This window comes from Nerophis lumbriciformis, linkage group LG18 (genome assembly GCF_033978685.3).
Source record: "Nerophis lumbriciformis linkage group LG18, RoL_Nlum_v2.1, whole genome shotgun sequence".
Lineage (NCBI taxonomy): Eukaryota > Metazoa > Chordata > Actinopteri > Syngnathiformes > Syngnathidae > Nerophis > Nerophis lumbriciformis.
The window spans coordinates 8,496,520-8,519,257 of NC_084565.2; the positions used below are offsets into that span (position 1 = coordinate 8,496,520).

General features: G+C 37.3%; 1 protein-coding gene across 1 annotated transcript; it reads left to right on the forward strand.

The window, feature by feature from the left end:
• The first annotated feature begins 978 nt into the window (after window positions 1–978).
• Window positions 979–16,844, forward strand: ccdc51 (coiled-coil domain containing 51). The gene is made up of 7 exons (XM_061977599.1): window positions 979–1,130; window positions 4,466–4,519; window positions 4,606–4,780; window positions 6,664–6,801; window positions 6,919–7,083; window positions 13,055–13,261; window positions 16,231–16,844. Exons 2-7 carry the CDS (start codon window positions 4,515–4,517, stop codon window positions 16,720–16,722), a joined length of 1,182 nt encoding a protein of 393 aa, XP_061833583.1. The 5' UTR covers window positions 979–1,130; window positions 4,466–4,514; the 3' UTR covers window positions 16,723–16,844.
• The last annotated feature ends 5,894 nt before the right edge of the window (window positions 16,845–22,738 follow it).

The window sequence follows — 22,738 nt, forward strand, 5'->3', positions numbered from 1 at the left end:
TAAATGAAGTAAATGCTAGTGCCATTATCTTGACATAATGATATGCGCTCGGCATTACATTTCTTGAAAGCAGCAAACTTATACTAAAAACTAATTTATTGTTCTTAATGGAAAGGCAACAAGGCAAGCGCTTGTTACTCTCGGGGTCTCCTAGCCGCTCAGGCAAATCATATTGTCTAAAAATGCATTTTTCCATCGACAACATGACATCATCGCGCCAAGTGCGTGCTCTTTCAGTCAATTAGTGCGCATATATACAGCCCGGCCCCTGGCCAAAAAATGTTTAATTGTCATTTTGAAGAATTCATCTGAATGTGTATGAACTATTTCTGTTCAAAATGGTTAGAAATGTCACATGTTAAATGTTTAAATATTAACTGTCAGTTTACTGTACTGTGCCAACTGTACTACTATATGAGTACACATTTTCTATTGTTTCATTGAAAATAAAACAGCAAAGTCCATTTGGCTGTCATCCGTTTTAATTATGAGACAAAATTGTGTCAAAGTCATGATTTTTAATTTCATGCTTGAAATAAGAAATTATGACTTTAAAAAAGTAGTTTTATACTTGTGAGTGTTGATGACACAGCTTTGCAACACTTGATATTCTAGTTTCAAGCATGTTTTACTCAATATAGGTCATCACATCTCAGCAACAAGCTGTAATATCTTACTAAGATCATTTAGAAGCAAAACACTTAAAACAAGTAAAACACTCTAACATAAAATCTGCTTAGTGAGAAGAATGATCTTATCAGACAGAAAATAAGCAAATATCACCCTTATTTGACATATTTCATCTTACTTAGATTTCACTTTTTGCAGTGTGAACACCATCTTTGTTTTCCACCTGTCAACTGTCAGTTTAGGCTGCTCATCACCACTTCAAGATGGCGGCCCAATTTCTCGCGTCACAGCAGCCATGCTGCGTTTACTTATAACATGTCTATGGTAAGGACCCTCACCCCCGGAAGTAGAATCCTGATCCGGAAATAGGAGAATGAATATATGCCGGAACAAAAATCTCGTGACCTGGCTAGGCTACTTGCTTCATTTGACTGATGACTCTTGGCGGCCAAAATACTGTCAAGGTGACATGTCTGTTTTGAAAACAAAGTGGAATATAGGTATGTGTTCCGTTTATTGTTATATAGACAGCTTTTAAACAATATCACGCCCAGGAACGTGGTGCTAAATGCTAACTAGCCATGGTAATGTGTGAGGCATTAGCAGCTAGCAAGCTAATCGTGTATTTAAAGTTTATTGTATTTAATGTGAGTGTTTATTTACTGAATATATTCATGGAACTTACATGTTTAAAGTTGTAGCTAATGTGGGATTTTTGATGAGGTTTATGAAAGTCGACCGGTTGATTCATTTGTAATCTTCTTAATCGCACAATATTTATTAGTTTTTATTTTAATTTTATGTATTGGACAGCAAACATACATTTATAATTCACTCAACAGTCAAGGCACTTTCAACAACAAGGACAGAACACAAAAGCAAATACAGATGGAGCATTAAATGTTAATAAATAATAATAAGACAAAAAGGGTTACCGAAATCACTTTAAATGTTTTTAACAAACAATTACATTTTGCTGGGAAACATGGCGGGGTTCATAAAGGAAACAATCCACTCATGGTGGTGTTTTCAATTTGATGTACCAGAAAAAAGAGATGATATTTTGCAGCAGATAATATGGATCAACTCTAATATTGTAATAGATGGAAAGCCTTTCTTTTGGAAAAATATTTTTGAAAGAGGAATCCTTTTTGTCAATGACATTATCAATGAGAATGGTAAAATGATGAAGTATGATGAATTTACAACTATGTATGGTGATGCTTGTTCAAGCTTTTCATTTCATCAACTAACTCAGTGGTTCTCAAACTTTTTTTGTCATCCCCCACTTTGGACAAGGGGGAGTTTTCAAGCCCCACCTGCCCCCATCGCCCCAACAGAGCGCTAATGCCAAGCTTTAACATTTTCAAATTTATTGAACATCAAGTTGTATACATTCGAACTCAATAACATAAAATAACATTAAGTTCAATAATAAATAAAATAACTGTGCAGCTGTGGTATAACTTGCATCAAGTTCAATAATAAATAAAATAACTTCCATCAAGTTCAATAATAAATCAAAAAAAGTGTTATAACTTGCATCACGTTCAATAATAAATCAAAAAAACTGTTGTAACTTGCATCAAGTTCAATAATAAATCAAAAAAAGTGTTATAACTTGCATCACGTTCAATAATAAATCAAAAAAAGTGTTATAACTTGCATCAAGTTCAATAATAAATCAAATAAAAGTGTTATAACTTGCATCAAGTTCAATAATAAATCAAAAAAGTGTTATAACTTGCATCAAGTTCAATAATAAATCAAAAAAGTGTTATAACTTGCATCAAGTTCAATAATAAATCAAAAAGTGTTATAACTTGCATCACGTTCAATAATAAATCAAAAAGTGTTATAACTTGCATCACGTTCAATAATAAATAAATAAAAAGTGTTATAACTTGCATCAAGTTCAATAATAAATAAAACAAAAGTGTTATAACTTGCATCAAGTTCAATAAAAAAAAAAAAAAAAGTGTTATAACTTGCATCAAGTTCAATAATAAATAAAACAAAAGTGTTATAACTTGCATCAAGTTCAATAATAAATCAAATAACTTGCATCAAGTTCAATAATAAATACAATAAAAGTGCCACCTTCCTCCCGTTCCTCGCGCCCCACCTGTCATGTCTCTATTCCCCACCAGTGGGGCGCGCCCCACACTTTGAGAAACGCTGAACTAACTGGAGTCATTGGGAAGAGATGGAAAAAAATAATTAATTATGGAACTACTAAATCATTAGTTTGTAAACCCCTAATAAGAAATTCTAGTTGGCAAAAAGGAACTCAAATAAATAGAAAAATATATAATTTTTATTTAATAAAGAAATCATACAACACATATGGAAAATGGGAGGACTTTTTTGACTGCCCGTTGCCGTGGAATGCCATATTCAAACTAATCTACAAAACTACTATCGATATGCAAAATCGCTATTTTCAAATTAAAATTATTTATACTTTCTAACCACGGGAAAAATGTTAAAACTATGGAAGATGGCAGTCAGATGATTGCCGATTTTGTTGTCAGGAGCCTGAATCCACCCTACATTTGTTTTGGTATTGTCATATTGTGTCTTCGTTTTGGGTGGAAGTTGAAAAAATGTGTTTAAAGATTGGTTTGTTTATGAAGCTTGATGTGGTTTCCGTTATTTTAGGAGAGTTCATTGACAGTCATGATTTAGTAAGTAAGTAAATTATAGTACTCGGTAAAAGGTTTATTTTTAAGGCCAAAAACAGATATTCACTTAGTATTTCTTTCTTTAAAACATTTATTCAGTATTTTTTAACTTTAGAAAATTATATGGTTGAAAACGATAATGATGCTAAAAAACATAAAAAAAAGATGGGAAGTCCTCAAAGGCTTATTTTGAAAATTTAATTTTGTTTATATATGATATGCAATCTGTTGTAGTGTTTCCTATTTTAAGTGTACATAAATGAGGGTATGTGTTGCTGAGTCTGACTTGGATGTGATCTGGACTGTACATGGGTGCTTAATTTGAAAATGTATTTTTGTTTGTGGATTGTATGCAACCTGTTGTGTTCCCTGGTTTTCAGTGTACATGGGTGAAGGTGTGTGTTGTTGAGCCCGATCTGGACATAATCTGAACTGGGCCTGGTTTTAAGAACCCTTTTAAACAATCTGATTTCATTGACAACCCGGTCTGGTGAAGATAAGGTCCTTTATTTATTTATTTATTTATTTATTTTTAGATAAAATAGAATGAGATAAATAAATTAAAAAAACCAAAAAAAACTTTTTCTTGAATAAAAAAGAAAGTAAAACAATATAAAAACAATTACATAAAAAAATAGTAATTAATGAATATGTTAGTAGACCAGTAGCACACACAATCATGTGTGCTTTAAAGACTGTATCCCTTGCAGACTATATTATTCTATAGTGTAGGAACCAGAAGTTTTTAATAACAGAAAGAGACAGCCCCTTTTGTGTCATTGAGTGTGGATGGGGGAGGGAGGGTTTTTTGGGTTGATGCACTAATGGTAAGTGTATCTTGTGTTTTTTATGTTGTTTAAAATAATAATTTAAAAAAAAGTTCAATTTAAGGGCTTTTGTACTCTTAATCATTCTCCGAGATTTGATTGCTAATTGTAAACCATTAAGCCAATTAGAAAATGTAGGCCTTACTTTCATAAATTGACATTTATGTAGAACATCTTTTGCCTGGAGCATAATAATGTTGACAAACATTTCTATGTTACAGTCGTTTATAAAAATACCAAATTTGATATCTTCTGTAGTGAATGAGGACATTGCCACATCCTTGTTTCTCAGCCAATCTCTGATCTCCTCCATCTTTATTACAGTTGCTGGGGAGACTTTGCGGCTTAGACAGTTTTCCTATTGCGTGTCTCGATGAGGTACCGTTTTTCACTGAATTTAGTTGTCTGTAATTCATCACAATCACGTCATCAGTGCTGACTAACATTTGTGTTCATTGTGTCAGGTACAGAGGTCATGGCTCGTGTTGTCTGTCCCGCCTCTTCCTGCTTGGACCTCGGCCAGACCGGATGTGTGTGGTCCGCAGCTACAGTGCCCAACACCGGCCGAGTGGCCCGGGGCGTCCTGACGGGAAGGATGGACCCGAGAGTGCGAAGGAACGTGCGGTGTCAGCCTTACAAGTAGGACTACGAATCATACGACAACTGACGATTCGATTCAGATTCATCAGGCGACACTTACATTCAGAATTGATTCTCGATTCACTCACTGTATTATTTGGTATCAAATTGTAACGAAGCCCTTTCAAAAGTCTACAGGTTTAGAAGCTCATCTTGGCTGCTGACATGACGTACACACAGAGCGATTAAGCACCAAGATTGCCTAAAAAAAGATTTGAAAAAACAAAACAAAACATTTTTTAGACCGATTCCAGAAAATTAGGAATCGATTTAAAATCGAAATAAAAAAGAACTACGTTTTGGATTTTTGCACCTTTTTTTTTAGCACCCCTGTGGAGTGAATATACTGCCAAAACTCCACAAACACACACAAATATTACAGCACCAGTTACTCACTCTGTAATATAACGATTCGCAGGTAAAAAAAAAAAAAAAAAAAAATTTTCAGGCAAAAAAACAATTTTCTGCAAGTAAAAAAACATTTTGCACGTATAAAAACAATTTTCTGCAGGTTAAAAAAACGATTTGCAAGTATAAAACACGTTTCTGCAATTTAAATTAATGTTAAAAAAAAATGTTTCTGCATGTAAAAAAAAAAGATTCACAAGAAGAAAAATAATTTTCTGCAAGTAAAAAAAATAGTTTGCAAGTATTAAAAACACATTTCTGCAATTATTAAAACAATTTTCTGCAAGTATGATTTGCAGGTATGAAAAAAAAAATCAAGTTAAGTTAAAACTTTTGGCAGTAATATTCCACCCTGCGCAATCCACACACTTGCACTCAGCGCACCCGTAATTCGCTCTCTACAACGACAAGTGGTGCTGCTGAGACAATTTAACTGCTAGCAACTTTAAATAATTTTACTGTTATTTGCGCATGGTGCCATCCGTCAAAAACAGAAAAGAAGAAGTAGAGTGGGGAGTAAAATGGCGGACAGAAGAGAGGGGAAACAAGCTCAAAGTGTCCCTCTCTTCTGGCCCCACCTTGCTTATTCTTCTTTATTTTTGGCGGACAGGACCATGAGCAAATAACAGTAGCAGTGTATGAATGGCACAGGTTGGAATATTACTGCAAAAAGTTTTAACTTGAAAAACATGTTTTTAATACTTGTGAATCATTTTTTAATTGAAGAAAAAATGTTTTTATACTTGTGAACCTTTTTTTTTTTGTAGAAGAAAATGTTTTTTTTACTTGTGAGTCAATTATTAATTCAAGAAAAAAAATGTTTATACTTGCGAGGCATTTTCTTACTTGAAAAAAATTGCTTTTATACTTGTGAATCATTTTTTTAATTGTAAAACATTTTTTTATACTTGTGGATCATATTTTTAATTGAAAAAAATGTTTTTTATACTTGGAAATCATTTTTTAATTGAAAAAAAAGTTTTTATACTTGCGAGTCATTTTTTTTCTTGAAAAAAAATGTTTTTATACTTGCAAATCATTCTTTTAATTGAAGAAAATGTTTTTTATACTTGGGAATCATTTTCTTAACTGAAGAAAGATGTTTTTATACTTGAGTCAAATGTTTTTATACTTGTGAGTAATGTTTTTAATTGAAGAAAATGTTTTTTTGTTAACTTGCAAATTGTTTTTTAATTGGAGAAAATAGTTGTATTTACTTGCAAATTGTTGGGCCTGACTAAAAGCATTTTTGTGTATTTGTGGAGTTTTTTCAGTAATTTCACTCCATACGAATAAGAACCATCTCAGGTCAAACACAAGCACTTACCTGCTGGTTGACCTCTAATTCGTTCTTGTCCCATAAGAAAATAATGTCAGTAGAAATAATGTGTTCCAGGGTCAAAGTGTTTTGCTGCAAAAGAGAAAAAATAATCCAGTAACAGCGACATCATAACGGCTCCCTTTCTCTCCTCCAGCATGCAGGTCAGTTGGGGCATCAGTGGGGTCAAAGGTCGGCACAGATGGCCACTGCCGCCATGAACCGTTGGTGGGAGAGGTATGAGGAGTTTGTCGGCCTCAACGAGGTCCGCGGCGCTCAGGCAAATGTCACAGAGGTCAGTAGACGAGTCCGCTTTGCTTCCAACTGTGATACCCGAACTGCCGCCACACAAGACCAAGCAAGCCGGTTTTATCCGGATCTGATTCAGATTTGCCCTCGATTTGTTTCTTAGGCTGAGGCGGCGTTCATGGTTTCCAGGGGGATGGTGCGCGAGGCTCACGGCAGCCTGGAGACCCTGCAGGCCCGGCTGAAGGAGGTCAGGGACAGGCTGGACAGAGTCTCCAGGGAGGAGGCGCACTACCTGGAGCTGGCCACGCTGGAGCACAAACTGCTGCAGGTGAGCTGAGGCCTCACAACGTCGAGAGCGCCACAAAACAAAACATTCACAGCTGCTTGTCATGACACGAGGTACGGGAATGCAAAACCACTTCCAACTCCTTGGAATCCCTTGCCATTCTCCCAAATGATTCCTTGGAATGGCGTAATTACGCAACGTCACAGCAACATGGCGCCCCGGCCACGTATACACTAAAGTTTAGCTACATTTTACCAGAAAACATTGCAACAGCGCTACTTGTAATACCTGCAAGGCTGCTATTTCATCAAGAGGACATAGGAGCAAAATGCTGAAACACAGCATGCAATAACTCAAAACCAACGTCACATTTTTATATCATGCTGATGTCATCCTCTGGCCTAAACACAACAGCTACTAACCAACACGCTGATAATGCTAGGGCTATTATTTGTTGAATTGAAATGAATGTCTTCTCACCCAAATGAACATGACGAGAGACAGATTCTGACTGGCTCCGAGGGGGGGCAGTTAGTACCTCGCTCCTTTTACACTCAGGCCAGGACAGACGAAATTCACCGAGCAGTGACTAAGTTTGTGGTCAAACGCTTGCACCAATTTGCCAAAGTGCTCCTTATTTTCGGTAGGTAAATGTTCAATTGTAGTCAAAGAAAAGGTTCATGTTTTCCTTATCATATTAAACAGGTGGAACATTAGACATTAGAATATTGTGTCAAAGTTCATTAATGTTTGCAATTCAACTTCAAATGTGAAACTAATATGTGATATAAACTCATTACATGCAAAATATGTCAAGCCTTTATATATATATATATATATATATATATATATATATATATATATATATATATAAGTTTGATTAACATAGCTTACAATTTTTGAAAACTCAAACATTTTCTGACATTTTCAATTCAAGGTTTTCATTCATAAACTGTAAGCCATAATCATCCAAATTGAATTGAGAAGTCTTAAAATATTGTGAGTTGCATGTTAGGAGCCTGTGTCATATATTAGTTTCACCTCTTAAATCTAAACAAACATCCATCCATCCATCCATTTCTACCGCTTATTCCCTTTGGGGTCGCGGGGGGCGCTGGAGCCTATCTCAGCTACAATCGGGCGGAAGGCGGGGTACACCCTGGACAAGTCGCCACCTCATCGCAGGGCCAACACAGATAGACAGACAACACTCACATTCTTAAATTGCATGTTAGGAGCCTGTGTCATATATTAGTTTCACCTCTTAAATCTTTGCACCATATTCAATTTTTTTTAGGTTCACCAGTATATTTTCTAGGGAAATGACAATGATTCTCAAAAGTTTTATAAATGTTACTAAATGTTACATTCTTGTGTAATTGCCACATATTTGTTTTAATTGGTAAATTCTACCGAATAATATTTATTTCTTATATTTATTTTCAAGAAAAAATATATTTTCCTAATAAAGGGGAACTGCTCTTTTTTTTAATGTTGCCTATCGTTCACAATCATTATGAGACACAAAAAAGTTTTTTTTTTTTTTTTTTTGCATTCTAACATGTAAAACTCGGCTTGTTCTTGGTGGCCAGCAATGCAGCTAATAGAAGCAATCAATTCTACCTCTAAATCACTTAAAAAATGCATTCAAAAACCGTCAACAATACTTCGGTGTTATCCGTAAAAGCTAACTGCTGCCAGCGATAAGCCAGCTTCTACGTTAGCACGGAACACATTTGAGTTTGTCATGGACAACAATGTGATAAGTCACTAATCTGTACTGAGTGACAAACATGAACAATCATATTATTAAAGTATTATTTCAAGTTTTGTTTGTACACAGCTAGCCAGACAGTGTATGTAGTGTAGTTGTAATAACATGCATGATGTGCTGCGTGTATCATGAGCAATATAAAGTGTGACTCACTCCATGGACACTTGTCTGTTTGGTCCAGCTGGCAGGGGACATTTGTTTCCAGTTCATTTGGGTAAGCACTCCGTTTATGTTGAAATAGGTAGGCTTCAAATCCCACATTTTGCAGCTTCAGAGTCACTTTCACCTCACTCGGCTTCCGTCTGCTCCAAGGTCTCACCCTTCCTTCATGCTCGCTTCTTGAAGCAGTAGTTCAACCTCAGTATATTCAACTTCAAAAAGATAAGGTTGTGAATTCTCATTTGTCCAAAAATAGTTGTCTTCGTTGTTTGTTACCAAGTCTGCCATGATTAAAACACACTAATTTTTTTTCCGTAAATAGGAACACTCATTTGATGCTAGAAGTCTGATGTGCGCTGCTATGGAAACGGAAATAAATGCGCCGAGGAATTAGTTCAGGCAATGATTACAATGATCAAATTAAGATAAATATTGAAAATATTACATATTGTTATGAAGGTGTCTGTTACTACATTATATATATACTTGCAGTGTGTATATTGCACATATTACATATTGTTATGAAAGTGTCTGTTACTACATTATATATATACTTGCAGTGTGTATATTGTACATATTACATATTGTTATGAAAGTGTCTGTTACTACATTATATATATACTTGCAGTGTGTATATTGTACATATTACATATTGTTATGAAGGTGTGTGTTACTACATTATATATATACTTGCAGTGTGTATATTGTACATATTACATGTTGTTATGAAGGTGTCTGTTACTACATTTTATATATACTTGCAGTGTGTATATTGTACATATTACATATTGTTATGAAGGTATCTGTTACTACATTATATACGTATATACTTGCAGTGTGTATATTGTACATATTACATATTGTTATGAAAGTGTCTGTTACTACATTATATATATACTTGCAGTGTGTATATTGTACATATTACATATTGTTATGAAGGTGTGTGTTACTACATTATATATATACTTGCAGTGTGTATATTGTACATATTACATGTTGTTATGAAGGTGTCTGTTACTACATTTTATATATACTTGCAGTGTGTATATTGTACATATTACATATTGTTATGAAGGTATCTGTTACTACATTATATACGTATATACTTGCAGTGTGTATATTGTACATATTACATATTGTTATGAAGGTGTCTGTTACTACATTGTATATATACTTGCAGTGTGTATATAAAACATTACATGTTGTTATGAAGGTGTCTGTTACTACAGTATATATATACTTGCAGTGTGTATATTGTACATATTACATATTGTTATGAAGGTGTCTGTTACTACATTATATATATACTTGCAGTGTGTATATTGTACATATTACATATTGTTATGAAGGTGTCTGTTACTACATTATATATATATATACTTGCAGTGTGTATATTGTACATATTACATATTGTTATGAAAGTGTCTGTTACTACATTATATATATACTTGCAGTGTGTATATTGTACATATTGTTATGAAAGTGTCTGTTACTACATTATATATATACTTGCAGTGTGTATATTGTACATATTACATATTGTTATGAAGGTGTGTGTTACTACATTATATATATACTTGCAGTGTGTATATTGTACATATTACATGTTGTTATGAAGGTGTCTGTTACTACATTTTATATATACTTGCAGTGTGTATATTGTACATATTACATATTGTTATGAAGGTATCTGTTACTACATTATATACGTATATACTTGCAGTGTGTATATTGTACATATTACATATTGTTATGAAGGTGTCTGTTACTACATTGTATATATACTTGCAGTGTGTATATAAAACATTACATGTTGTTATGAAGGTGTCTGTTACTACAGTATATATATACTTGCAGTGTGTATATTGTACATATTACATATTGTTATGAAGGTGTCTGTTACTACATTTTATATATACTTGCAGTGTGTATATTGTACATATTACATATTGTTATGAAGGTATCTGTTACTACATTATATACGTATATACTTGCAGTGTGTATATTGTACATATTACATATTGTTATGAAGGTGTCTGTTACTACATTGTATATATACTTGCAGTGTGTATATAAAACATTACATGTTGTTATGAAGGTGTCTGTTACTACAGTATATATATACTTGCAGTGTGTATATTGTACATATTACATATTGTTATGAAGGTGTCTGTTACTACATTATATATATACTTGCAGTGTGTATATTGTACATATTACATATTGTTATGAAAGTGTCTGTTACTACATTATATATATACTTGCAGTGTGTATATTGTACATATTACATATTGTTATGAAAGTGTCTGTTACTACATTATATATATACTTGCAGTGTGTATATTGTACATATTACATATTGTTATGAAGGTGTGTGTTACTACATTATATATATACTTGCAGTGTGTATATTGTACATATTACATGTTGTTATGAAGGTGTGTGTTACTACATTATATATATACTTGCAGTGTGTATATTGTACATATTACATGTTGTTATGAAGGTGTCTGTTACTACATTTTATATATACTTGCAGTGTGTATATTGTACATATTACATATTGTTATGAAGGTATCTGTTACTACATTATATACGTATATACTTGCAGTGTGTATATTGTACATATTACATATTGTTATGAAGGTGTCTGTTACTACATTGTATATATACTTGCAGTGTGTATATAAAACATTACATGTTGTTATGAAGGTGTCTGTTACTACAGTATATATATATACTTGCAGTGTGTATATTGTACATATTACATATTGTTATGAAGGTGTCTGTTACTACATTATATATATACTTGCAGTGTGTATATTGTACATATTACATATTGTTATGAAGGTGTCTGTTACTACATTATATATATATACTTGCAGTGTGTATATTGTACATATTACATGTTGTTATGAAGGTGTCTGTTACTACATTTTATATATACTTGCAGTGTGTATATTGTACATATTACATATTGTTATGAAGGTGTGTGTTACTACATTATATATATACTTGCAGTGTGTATATTGTACATATTACATGTTGTTATGAAGGTGTCTGTTACTACATTTTATATATACTTGCAGTGTGTATATTGTACATATTACATATTGTTATGAAGGTATCTGTTACTACATTATATACGTATATACTTGCAGTGTGTATATTGTACATATTACATATTGTTATGAAGGTGTCTGTTACTACATTGTATATATACTTGCAGTGTGTATATAAAACATTACATGTTGTTATGAAGGTGTCTGTTACTACAGTATATATATACTTGCAGTGTGTATATTGTACATATTACATATTGTTATGAAGGTGTCTGTTACTACATTATATATATACTTGCAGTGTGTATATTGTACATATTACATATTGTTATGAAGGTGTCTGTTACTACATTATATATATATACTTGCAGTGTGTATATTGTACATATTACATATTGTTATGAAGGTGTCTGTTACTACAGTATATAAATACTTGCAGTGTGTATATAAAACGTTAATGGAGGGTTTTGAAATTGTTTTAGAGACTTTGAAGGCTGCAACAGTGACTCCTATTAGCCGCATCTTCCAAGCGTTTTTTTTAATCATATTTAAAATCCTTAAAACGCATGTTCTTGATTGGGAATGATGGGCAAAAAAAAAAAAAAGTGCAGTTCCCCTTAAAGATGTCACTTTAGGCTTTGTACGGTCATGTGACCTCTAAACTATGCACAATTGATGCTAATCCACCTGTTTGCTCTTTTTTTCCCCCAAATAAGAATGGATAAGAGAACCAAATGGTAAAGTGGAATCATCAGTAGCCATCCCTTCATGGGGCAGTGTGTAACCGGACCATACAGTCCACTCACTAATGAGCAGAACTTGTTGACTTTCATCAAATACATTTCCTCTTATGGATAATACGATCATAAGCTTGCAGTGTTTGCCGTCAAAATCTCCAAATCTATTTGTGGCGCCCAAAATGAATCCCTGGTGGTGCCGCCATGGAGTCATTAATAAATGGTAAAGACCGTCTGAAGCCATAAAATGAGCTGAGGCCCGTGTGGCGTCCTGACCGCAGGAGGAGCGCCGCTTGAGAATGGCCTACGAGCACGCCGAGGGCTCGGAGAGAGAGAAGTTCGCCTCGTTCTCGGCCGCCGTCAGGGAGAGTCACGAGAAGGAGAGGACGCGAGCCGAGCGCACCAAGAACTGGTCCGTGATTGGCTCGGTGCTGGGAGCCCTGATCGGGGTCATGGGGTCCACATACGTCAACCGCGTCCGACTGCAGGTGAGAAAAGTGCTTTAGTTTTGTGCCTGCAAATGATTATTAGCCATGCAACAATTACCCTTATAGACCGCTGTAAGTATTACCATTTCATAAAGCGATGATTGATTACCGCATTTTGAAACACTCACAGGGATACTGCTCATTTCCTGGAGCTAATCGCTTGAATGCTATCATGAATACATTAACGTCTTCCTCCATCACAAACAACACCTGTTAAAATAAACATATCGACACTCTCAAATATGAATAACATGAAGAAGCCAGAATAATATTTAATGTTTCTTCTGCCAAGGAAAGTATATTGTGTTGCATAATCATTTTGAAGTAAAACTTGGTTCAAATATTTCAGTGTGTGTTTAAGTACTTTTTGAGCACAATTCACAACACCATGATGAACTCAGTGGCCTAGTGTCCGCCCTGAGATGGCTAGGTTGTGAGGAGCACTCTATTGCGCCCATAACACCCTCTTAAAAACCAACAACAATGCTCCGTTTACGTTTTGTGACTTGAATATTAACCAAGTATTAGCGCTATTGTTATTATAAGCGCTAAAACACTTTTAGTGGCGCATTGATCACAGAGAGCTAACTAGCTTATGCTGCCATATTGACATGTTTCATCACCTCTAAGTGGGTACAAGTTCATTCCAGATGATAAACCACGCCTCTCACCTGGATAGTAGAAGGTTTTGGACATAAACCGAGGTGTTGGTCAACTTTGACATCCAACTTACCGTATTTTCCGCACTATAAGGCGCACCGGATTATTAGCCGCACCTTCAATGAATGGCATATTTCATAACTTTGTCCACCAATAAGCCGCCCCGGACTATAAGCCGCGCCTACGCTGCGCTAAAGGGAATGTCAAAAAAACAGTCAGATAGGTCAGTCAAACTTTAATAATATATTAAAAACCAGCGTTCTAACAACTCTGTTCACTCCCAAAATGTACGCAAATGTGCAATCACAAACATAGTAAAATTCAAAATAGTGCAGAGCAATAGCAACATAATGTTGCTCGAACGTTAATGTCACAACACACAAAATAAACATAGCGCTCACTTTCTGAAGTTATTCTTCATTCGTAAATCCTTCGTCTTCGGTGTCCGAAGTGAAAAGTTGGGCAAATTTACGATCCACTGGCAGATGTTGGCGTCGTCTGGCGCTGCCTCCTCGTCTTAGTGAAGGTGTGTTTGCCTTCTGTCATCCACTGTTCCCACGCAGTTAGCAGTCTAGCTTCGAATGCCCTGTTGACACCAATATCTAGCGGCTGTTATGAGCTAGCAAATATAACAACTACACTACCCAGCATGCAACGATAGTTACGAGCATGCGCGGTAGCCCTGAGAAGCGTTGTATGCTGGGAGTTAGAATGTGGTTATGAGCACGCTGAGAACTCAGTTAACACGCCTCGTCTGCATTATTTATAATTAGACAGACAACACACTTAATAGGAGCCATTTTGGGGTCTTTACATAAACACACAAATGGAAATGAAACGTCACATATCCCAGCATGCACCGCGCGCTTCTTCTACGGGGAAAAAAGATGGCGGCTGTTTACCGTAGTTGCGAGACCTAAACTTTATGAAAATGAATCTTAATATTTATCCATATATAAAGCGCACCGGGTTATAAGGCGCACTGTCAGCTTTTGAGAAAATTTGTGGTTTTTAGGTGCGCCTTACAGTGCGGAAAATACGGTACACCTGGAGTAAAAAACAAAACAAAACAACTTACACCTGGAGATGGAGAGAAAGACAGAAAAAGCTGCTTGTTTTTAAAATTTTATTTTTTACATCTGGCAAGATTATGATTATTTCTTCATCTAAACGGGAAGCTATAAACATCCCATCCGTCGGCATCCCAGCGAGAGCAGACATTGTACAGTAAGTGATTGTTTTCCTATGTTGGTAGTTTCTATGTCTTGTTTAGCACTTAGTAATACTGCTACATAATGCTTAGTCCATCCATCCATCCATCTTCTTCCGCTTATCCGAGGTCGGGTCGCGGGGGAAACAGCCTAAGCAGGGAAGCCCAGACTTCCCTCTCCCCAGCCACTTCGTCCAGCTCTTCCTGTGGGACCCCGAGGCGTTCCCAGGCCAGCCGGGAGACATAGTCTTCCCAACGTGTCCTGGGTCTTCCCCGTGGCCTCCTACCGGTCGGACGTGCCCTAAACACCTCCCTCGGGAGGCGTTCGGGTGGCATCCTGACCAGATGCCCGAACCACCTCATCTGGCTCCTCTCCATGTGGAGGAGCAGCGGCTTTACTTTGAGCTCCCCCCGGATGGCAGAGCTTCTCACCCTATCTCTAAGGGAGAGCCGCGCCACCCGGCGGAGGGAACTCATTTCGGCCGCTTGTACCCGTGATCTTGTCCTTTCGGTCATAACCCAAAGCTCATGACCATAATGCTTAGTGTTTCACTAAAGTTTAGCACACAGTTTCTACAACTTGTAGATCGTCCTCCTTATATTCAGGCTCAAAAACATACGTTTCTGGGTCATCATTTGTCCCAAAGTAGGGTTTGTTGTCTCTCATGAAGTCTGTGTTGTTACAGGAAAAAGCAACCGTTGTAATGTGTTTAAAAATGAGCAAACTACGTAAATATTAGGTGTTGTTATGAATGTTACTGCATTACATATGTACTTACAGCATGTCTAGAAAACGTTGGCTGTGTTTAGATGTTTTTTAGCGTGCTTTATAGGTGGAATAGATCGAATCCCCATTACGCTAGCTCCACTGTTAGCTGACTTTTGCTAACATCTATTTCTGTTAAAAACAGTATAATTCCCCTTTAAGGTAATCTTCTAAATGAAGGACGACGAGCTCAACACTCAGATAGCAGTGGAAGTTGGAGCCATAGGACATATTGATGAATGACCAGCATGAAAACATCAAAGTGGCTACTATGCACACTTTGTCAGTGTTAGCACCTCCCTGTGGTAAAGCTGTGTAATGTGGTCTCCATAGGAGCTCAAAAGTCTGCTGCTGGAGGCCCAGAAGGGGCCAGAAAGCCTGCAGGAAGCCCTGAAAGTCCAAGCAGGGAACCATCGCTCGCAGCAGGACGAGCTCCGGGCGCTCATCGACAGCCTCAGGGTCACCCTGAAGGCTCCTCTCCTGACCCGCTCCTCGGCCGTCAGCCCTTCTCCGTCCTCGGGCGAGGTCCAAAGGACAGAGTCCCCCCTGCAGTCCCAAGTGGGGCAGCTGCAGCAAGGACTGGGCAAGGTCCAGAGTGATCTTTCCCTGGTGAGGAGCCTGCTTGAAACCGCACCGCAGAGGCCGGTCCGAATCCAGACAGCGGACCGGCCGGGGTTGGAGTCGATGGTTCAGACTTTTGAGGACACCCAGAGGACGTTGGGCGAACGTGTCAGCCGGAGCACGCTCTATAACGCCGCCTTCACGTACACGGCCGCCGCCATCACGGTCTCTGCTGTGTACGCTCTACTCCGGGGGGGTGCATAGCGACGAGCCATCACACTTGTTTTGATCATTCCAAGGAGACTGATGACTCTCTCACTTTTAATTCCGATACAAGTGACATACTTGAACATGTGATCATGCATTAAAAACAAGATGTGATTCTCCACCTGCCTGTGTGGTAGTTCCAGCAGTGGCCAGACGAGGGCAGCAGCCATTGCAATGAACCGCACACTGCTGCCACGTCTTCATCTTTAGTCTTGTCAATCATTGTCAATATGTCAACCATTGCCAAAACAACCATCTTGAGAATCAGTAGATGTGTGCCACAGGTTAGACATTCTTTGTTTCTTCTTGATCATGTGATGGTGCCTCCAGCAGTGGGAGGATCACAGATGAAGAGTGCACACTGTGGAGAAACAGGATGTTGCTACAGGCAACATCCAGCTTTCTTCAAACATGTTCAAGTAGTTTGTTGTTGTGTTCAGGCCTGCCTTATACTGTACTCTAATAAGGTTTCCTTATACTGTTCTCTTAATAAGTTTTCCTTATACTGTTCTCTAATATGGTCTCCTTATACTGCTCTCTAATAAGGTTCCCTTATACTATTCTCTAATATGGTCTCCTTATACTGTACTCTAATAAGGTTTCCTTATACTGTTTTCTAATAAGGTTTCCTAATACTGTTTTCTAATAAGGTTTCCTAATACTGTACTCTATGGTTTCCTTATATTGTTCTTTAATACTCCTTATGCTGTACTCTAATAAGGTTTACTTACACTGTACTCTAATAAGGTTTCCTTATACTGTTCTCTTAATAAGTTTTCCTTATACTGTTCTCTAATATGGTCTCCTTATACTGTTCTCTAATAAGGTTCCCTTATACTGTTTTCTAATAAGGTTTCCTAATACTGTTTTCTAATAAGGTTTCCTAATACTGTACTCTATGGTTTCCTTATATTGTTCTTTAATACTCCTTATGCTGTACTCTAATAAGGTTTACTTTCACTGTACTCTAATAAGGTTTCCTTATACTGTTCTCTTAATAAGTTTTCCTTATACTGTTCTCTAATATGGTCTCCTTATACTGTTCTCTAATAAGGTTCCCTTATACTATTCTCTAATATGGTCTCCTTATACTGTTTTCTAATAAGGTTTCCTAATACTGTTTTCTAATAAGGTTTCCTAATACTGTACTCTATGGTTTCCTTATATTGTTCTTTAATACTCCTTATGCTGTACTCTAATAAGGTTTACTTTCACTGTACTCTAATAAGGTTTACTTACACTGTACTCTAATAAGGTTTCCTTATACTGTACTCTAATAAGGTTTCCTTATACTGTTCTCTTAATAAGTTTTCCTTATACTGTTCTCTAATATGGTCTCCTTATACTGTTCTCTAATAAGGTTCCCTTATACTATTCTCTAATATGGTCTCCTTATACTGTACTCTAATAAGGTTTCCTTATACTGTTTTCTAATAAGGTTTCCTAATACTGTTTTCTAATAAGGTTTCCTAATACTGTACTCTATGGTTTCCTTATATTGTTCTTTAATACTCCTTATGCTGTACTCTAATAAGGTTTACTTACACTGTACTCTAATAAGGTTTCCTTATACTGTACTCTAATAAGGTTTACTTTCACTGTACTCTAATAAGGTTTACTTACACTGTACTCTAATAAGGTTTCCTTATACTGTACTCTAATAAGGTTTGGTATTTCTGTGTGCAAGCTGCTAAATCCTGTGCAGCAGCTGCTGAGTCTTTTCTTAGTCAATCATTCCACGCTCATCATCTCTTCTCGGGGTTCCAGCGTGCTGCAAGGGAGCGTTTAACTCTAAACGGTATAGCTCGGTTGGTAGAGTGTGCCGTGCCAGCAACTTGAAGGTTCCAGGTTCAATCCCCGCTTCCGCCATCCTAGTCACTGCCGTTGTGTCCTTGGGCAAGACACTTGACCCACCTGCTCCCAGTGCCACCCACACTGCTTTAAATGTAACTTAGATATTGGCTTTCACTATGTAAAAGCACTTTGAGTCACTAGAGAAAAACACTTTATAAATATAATTCACTTCACTACATATCATGGAGAAAAACACAAACGTGTAAGGTCTAGAGGTGGGAAAGTTTGAGCACCTCACGATTGTATTACGATTCAAACATCAAGTAATAAAATCATGTATCTATATTGATGCGATTTTACAATTCTTTTCCATCCATCTTCCTTCGCTTATCCGAACCGGGGTGGCGGGGGCAGCAGCCTAAGCAGAGAAGCCCAGATTCCCCCCCCCAGCTACTTCATCCAGCTCCTCCCGGGGGATCCCGAGGCATTAGCATTTATCACTCGCAACTTTTAAAAACAGTGCATTTGTAAGTAGAAACACTTCAATTAATTCCTAGTACATTTATTACATTCACAGAAATGTGTGCAAAACTGGAACATAAGTGCCCTATGGTAAAGGAGCTGGTCGGATCTCTCAGTAAGGCGCCTCTCTGCAGTCAGCCACATTTTAGAACTGTCTTGCATTACGTTATTTATAATACATTGATGATCAATTGTTGACGTCTACTAATTGATTCTATAATCGTCCGTGTCCAAAAATGGATTATTTCCCCCACCAAAAAGTTGAAACATTGACACAAACGACAAAGCCTGCCTCTTTTTGTCTTTAAATTGTCAAAGTTATCACAATAACGTATGTGATTATTTATTGTACAAAATAATAATCATACATCCATCATCAATGTTTACTTATATAGCCCTAAATCACAAGTGTCTCAAAGGGCTGCACAAGCCACAACCACATCCTCGGCTCAGATCCCCTCCGGGCGACCGGTGCAATGGACCTCGAGTGGATCTAACATAATAGTGTGGGAGTCCAGTCCATAATGGATCTAACATAATAGTGTGAGAGTCCAGTCCATAGTGGATCTAACATAATAGTGTGAGAGTCCAGTCCATAGTGGATCTAACATAATAGTGTGGGAGTCCAGTCCATAGTGGATCTAACATAATAGTGAGAGTCCAGTCCATAGTGGATCTAACATAATAGTGTGAGAGTCCAGTCCATAGTGGATCTAACATAATAGTGAGAGTCCAGTCCATAGTGGATCTAACATAATAGTGAGAGTCCAGTCCAGAGTGGATCTAACATAATAGTGTGAGAGTCCAGTCCATAGTGGATCTAACATAATAGTGTGAGAGTCCAGTCCATAGTGGATCTAACATAATAGTGTGAGAGTCCAGTCCATAGTGGATCTAACATAATAGTGTGAGAGTCCAGTCCATAGTGGATCTAACATAATAGTGTGAGAGTCCAGTCCATAGTGGATCTAACATAATAGTGTGAGAGTCCAGTCCATAGTGGATCTAACATAATAGTGTGAGAGTCCAGTCCATAGTGGATCTAACATAATAGTGTGAGAGTCCAGTCCATAGTGGATCTAACATAATAGTGTGAGAGTCCAGTCCATAGTGGATCTAACATAATAGTGAGAGTCCAGTCCATAGTGGATCTAACATAATAGTGAGAGTCCAGTCCATAGTGGATCTAACATAATAGTGAGAGTCCAGTCCAGAGTGGATCTAACATAATAGTGTGAGAGTCCAGTCCATAGTGGATCTAACATAATAGTGAGAGTCCAGTCCAGAGTGGATCTAACATAATAGTGTGAGAGTCCAGTCCATAGTGGATCTAACATAATAGTGAGAGTCCAGTCCATAGTGGATCCAACATAATAGTGTGAGTCCAGTCCATAGTGGATCTAACATAATAGTGAGAGTCCAGTCCATAGTGGATCTAACATAATAGCGTGAGAGTCCAGTCCATAGTGGATCTAACATAATAGTGTGAGAGTCCAGTCCATAGTGGATCTAACATAATAGTGTGGGAGTCCAGTCCATAGTGGATCTAACATAATAGTGTGAGAGTCCAGTCCATAGTGGATCTAACATAATAGTGTGAGAGTCCAGTCCATAGTGGATCTAACATAATAGTGAGAGAGTCCAGTCCATAGTGGATCTAACATAATAGTGAGAGTCCAGTCCATAGTGGATCTAACATAATAGTGTGAGAGTCCAGTCCATAGTGGATCTAACATAATAGTGAGAGTCCAGTCCATAGTGGATCTAACATAATAGTGTGAGAGTCCAGTCCATAGTGGAACTAACATAATAGTGTGAGAGTCCAGTCCATAGTGGATCTAGCATAATAGTGAGAGTCCAGTCCATAGTGGATCTAACATAATAGTGTGAGAGTCCAGTCCATAGTGGATCTAACATAATAGTGTGAGAGTCCAGTCCATAGTGGATCTAACATAATAGTGTGAGAGTCCAGTCCATAGTGGATCTAACATAATAGTGTGAGAGTCCAGTCCATAGTGGATCCAACATAATAGTGAGAGTCCAGTCCATAGTGGATCTAACATAATAGTGAGAGTCCAGTCCATAGTGGATCTAACATAATAGCGTGAGAGTCCAGTCCATAGTGGATCTAACATAATAGTGTGAGAGTCCAGTCCATAGTGGATATAACATAATAGTGTGAGAGTCCAGTCCATAGTGGATCTAACATAATAGTGTGAGAGTCCAGTCCATAGTGGATCTAACATAATAGTGTGAGAGTCCAGTCCATAGTGGATCTAACATAATAGTGAGAGTCCAGTCCAGAGTGGATCTAACATAATAGTGTGAGAGTCCAGTCCATAGTGGATCTAACATAATAGTGAGAGTCCAGTCCATAGTGGATCTAACATAATAGTGAGAGTCCAGTCCAGAGTGGATCTAACATAATAGTGTGAGAGTCCAGTCCATAGTGGATCTAACATAATAGTGAGAGTCCAGTCCATAGTGGATCTAACATAATAGTGAGAGTCCAGTCCATAGTGGATCTAACATAATAGTGTGAGAGTCCAGTCCATAGTGGATCTAACATAATAGTGTGAGAGTCCAGTCCATAGTGGATCTAACATAATAGTGTGAGAGTCCAGTCCATAGTGGATCTAACATAATAGTGAGAGTCCAGTCCATAGTGGATCTAACATAATAGTGAGAGTCCAGTCCATAGTGGATCTAACATAATAGTGTGAGAGTCCAGTCCATAGTGGATCTAACATAATAGTGAGAGTCCAGTCCATAGTGGATCTAACATATTAGCGTGAGAGTCCAGTCCATAGTGGATCTAACATAATAGTGTGAGAGTCCAGTCCATAGTGGATCTAACATAATAGTGTGGGAGTCCAGTCCATAGTGGATCTAACATAATAGTGTGAGAGTCCAGTCCATAGTGGATCTAACATAATAGTGTGAGAGTCCAGTCCATAGTGGATCTAACATAATAGTGAGAGAGTCCAGTCCATAGTGGATCTAACATAATAGTGAGAGTCCAGTCCATAGTGGATCTAACATAATAGTGTGAGAGTCCAGTCCATAGTGGATCTAACATAATAGTGAGAGTCCAGTCCATAGTGGATCTAACATAATAGCGTGAGAGTCCAGTCCATAGTGGATCTAACATAATAGTGTGAGAGTCCAGTCCATAGTGGATCTAACATAATAGTGTGAGAGTCCAGTCCATAGTGGATCTAACATAATAGTGAGAGTCCAGTCCATAGTGGATCTAACATAATAGTGTGAGAGTCCAGTCCATAGTGGATCTAACATAATAGTGTGAGTCCAGTCCATAGTGGATCTAACATAATAGCGTGAGAGTCCAGTCCATAGTGGATCTAACATAATAGTGTGAGAGTCCAGTCCAGAGTGGATCTAACATAATAGTGTGAGAGTCCAGTCCATAGTGGATCTAACATAATAGTGTGAGAGTCCAGTCCATAGTGGATCTAACATAATAGTGAGAGTCCAGTCCATAGTGGATCTAACATAATAGTGTGAGAGTCCAGTCCATAGTGGATCTAACATAATAGTGAGAGTCCAGTCCAGAGTGGATCTAACATAATAGTGTGAGAGTCCAGTCCATAGTGGATCTAACATAATAGTGTGAGAGTCCAGTCCATAGTGGATCTAACATAATAGTGAGAGTCCAGTCCATAGTGGATCTAACATA

Excerpts from the sequence above, each read along its gene's own strand:
- ccdc51 (XM_061977599.1), top strand. Across the intron at positions 7,084-13,054 it reads TGGAGCACAAACTGCTGCAG|GAGGAGCGCCGCTTGAGAAT; the intron begins GTGAGCTGAGGC and ends TCCTGACCGCAG. Across the intron at positions 13,262-16,230 it reads TCAACCGCGTCCGACTGCAG|GAGCTCAAAAGTCTGCTGCT; the intron begins GTGAGAAAAGTG and ends TGGTCTCCATAG.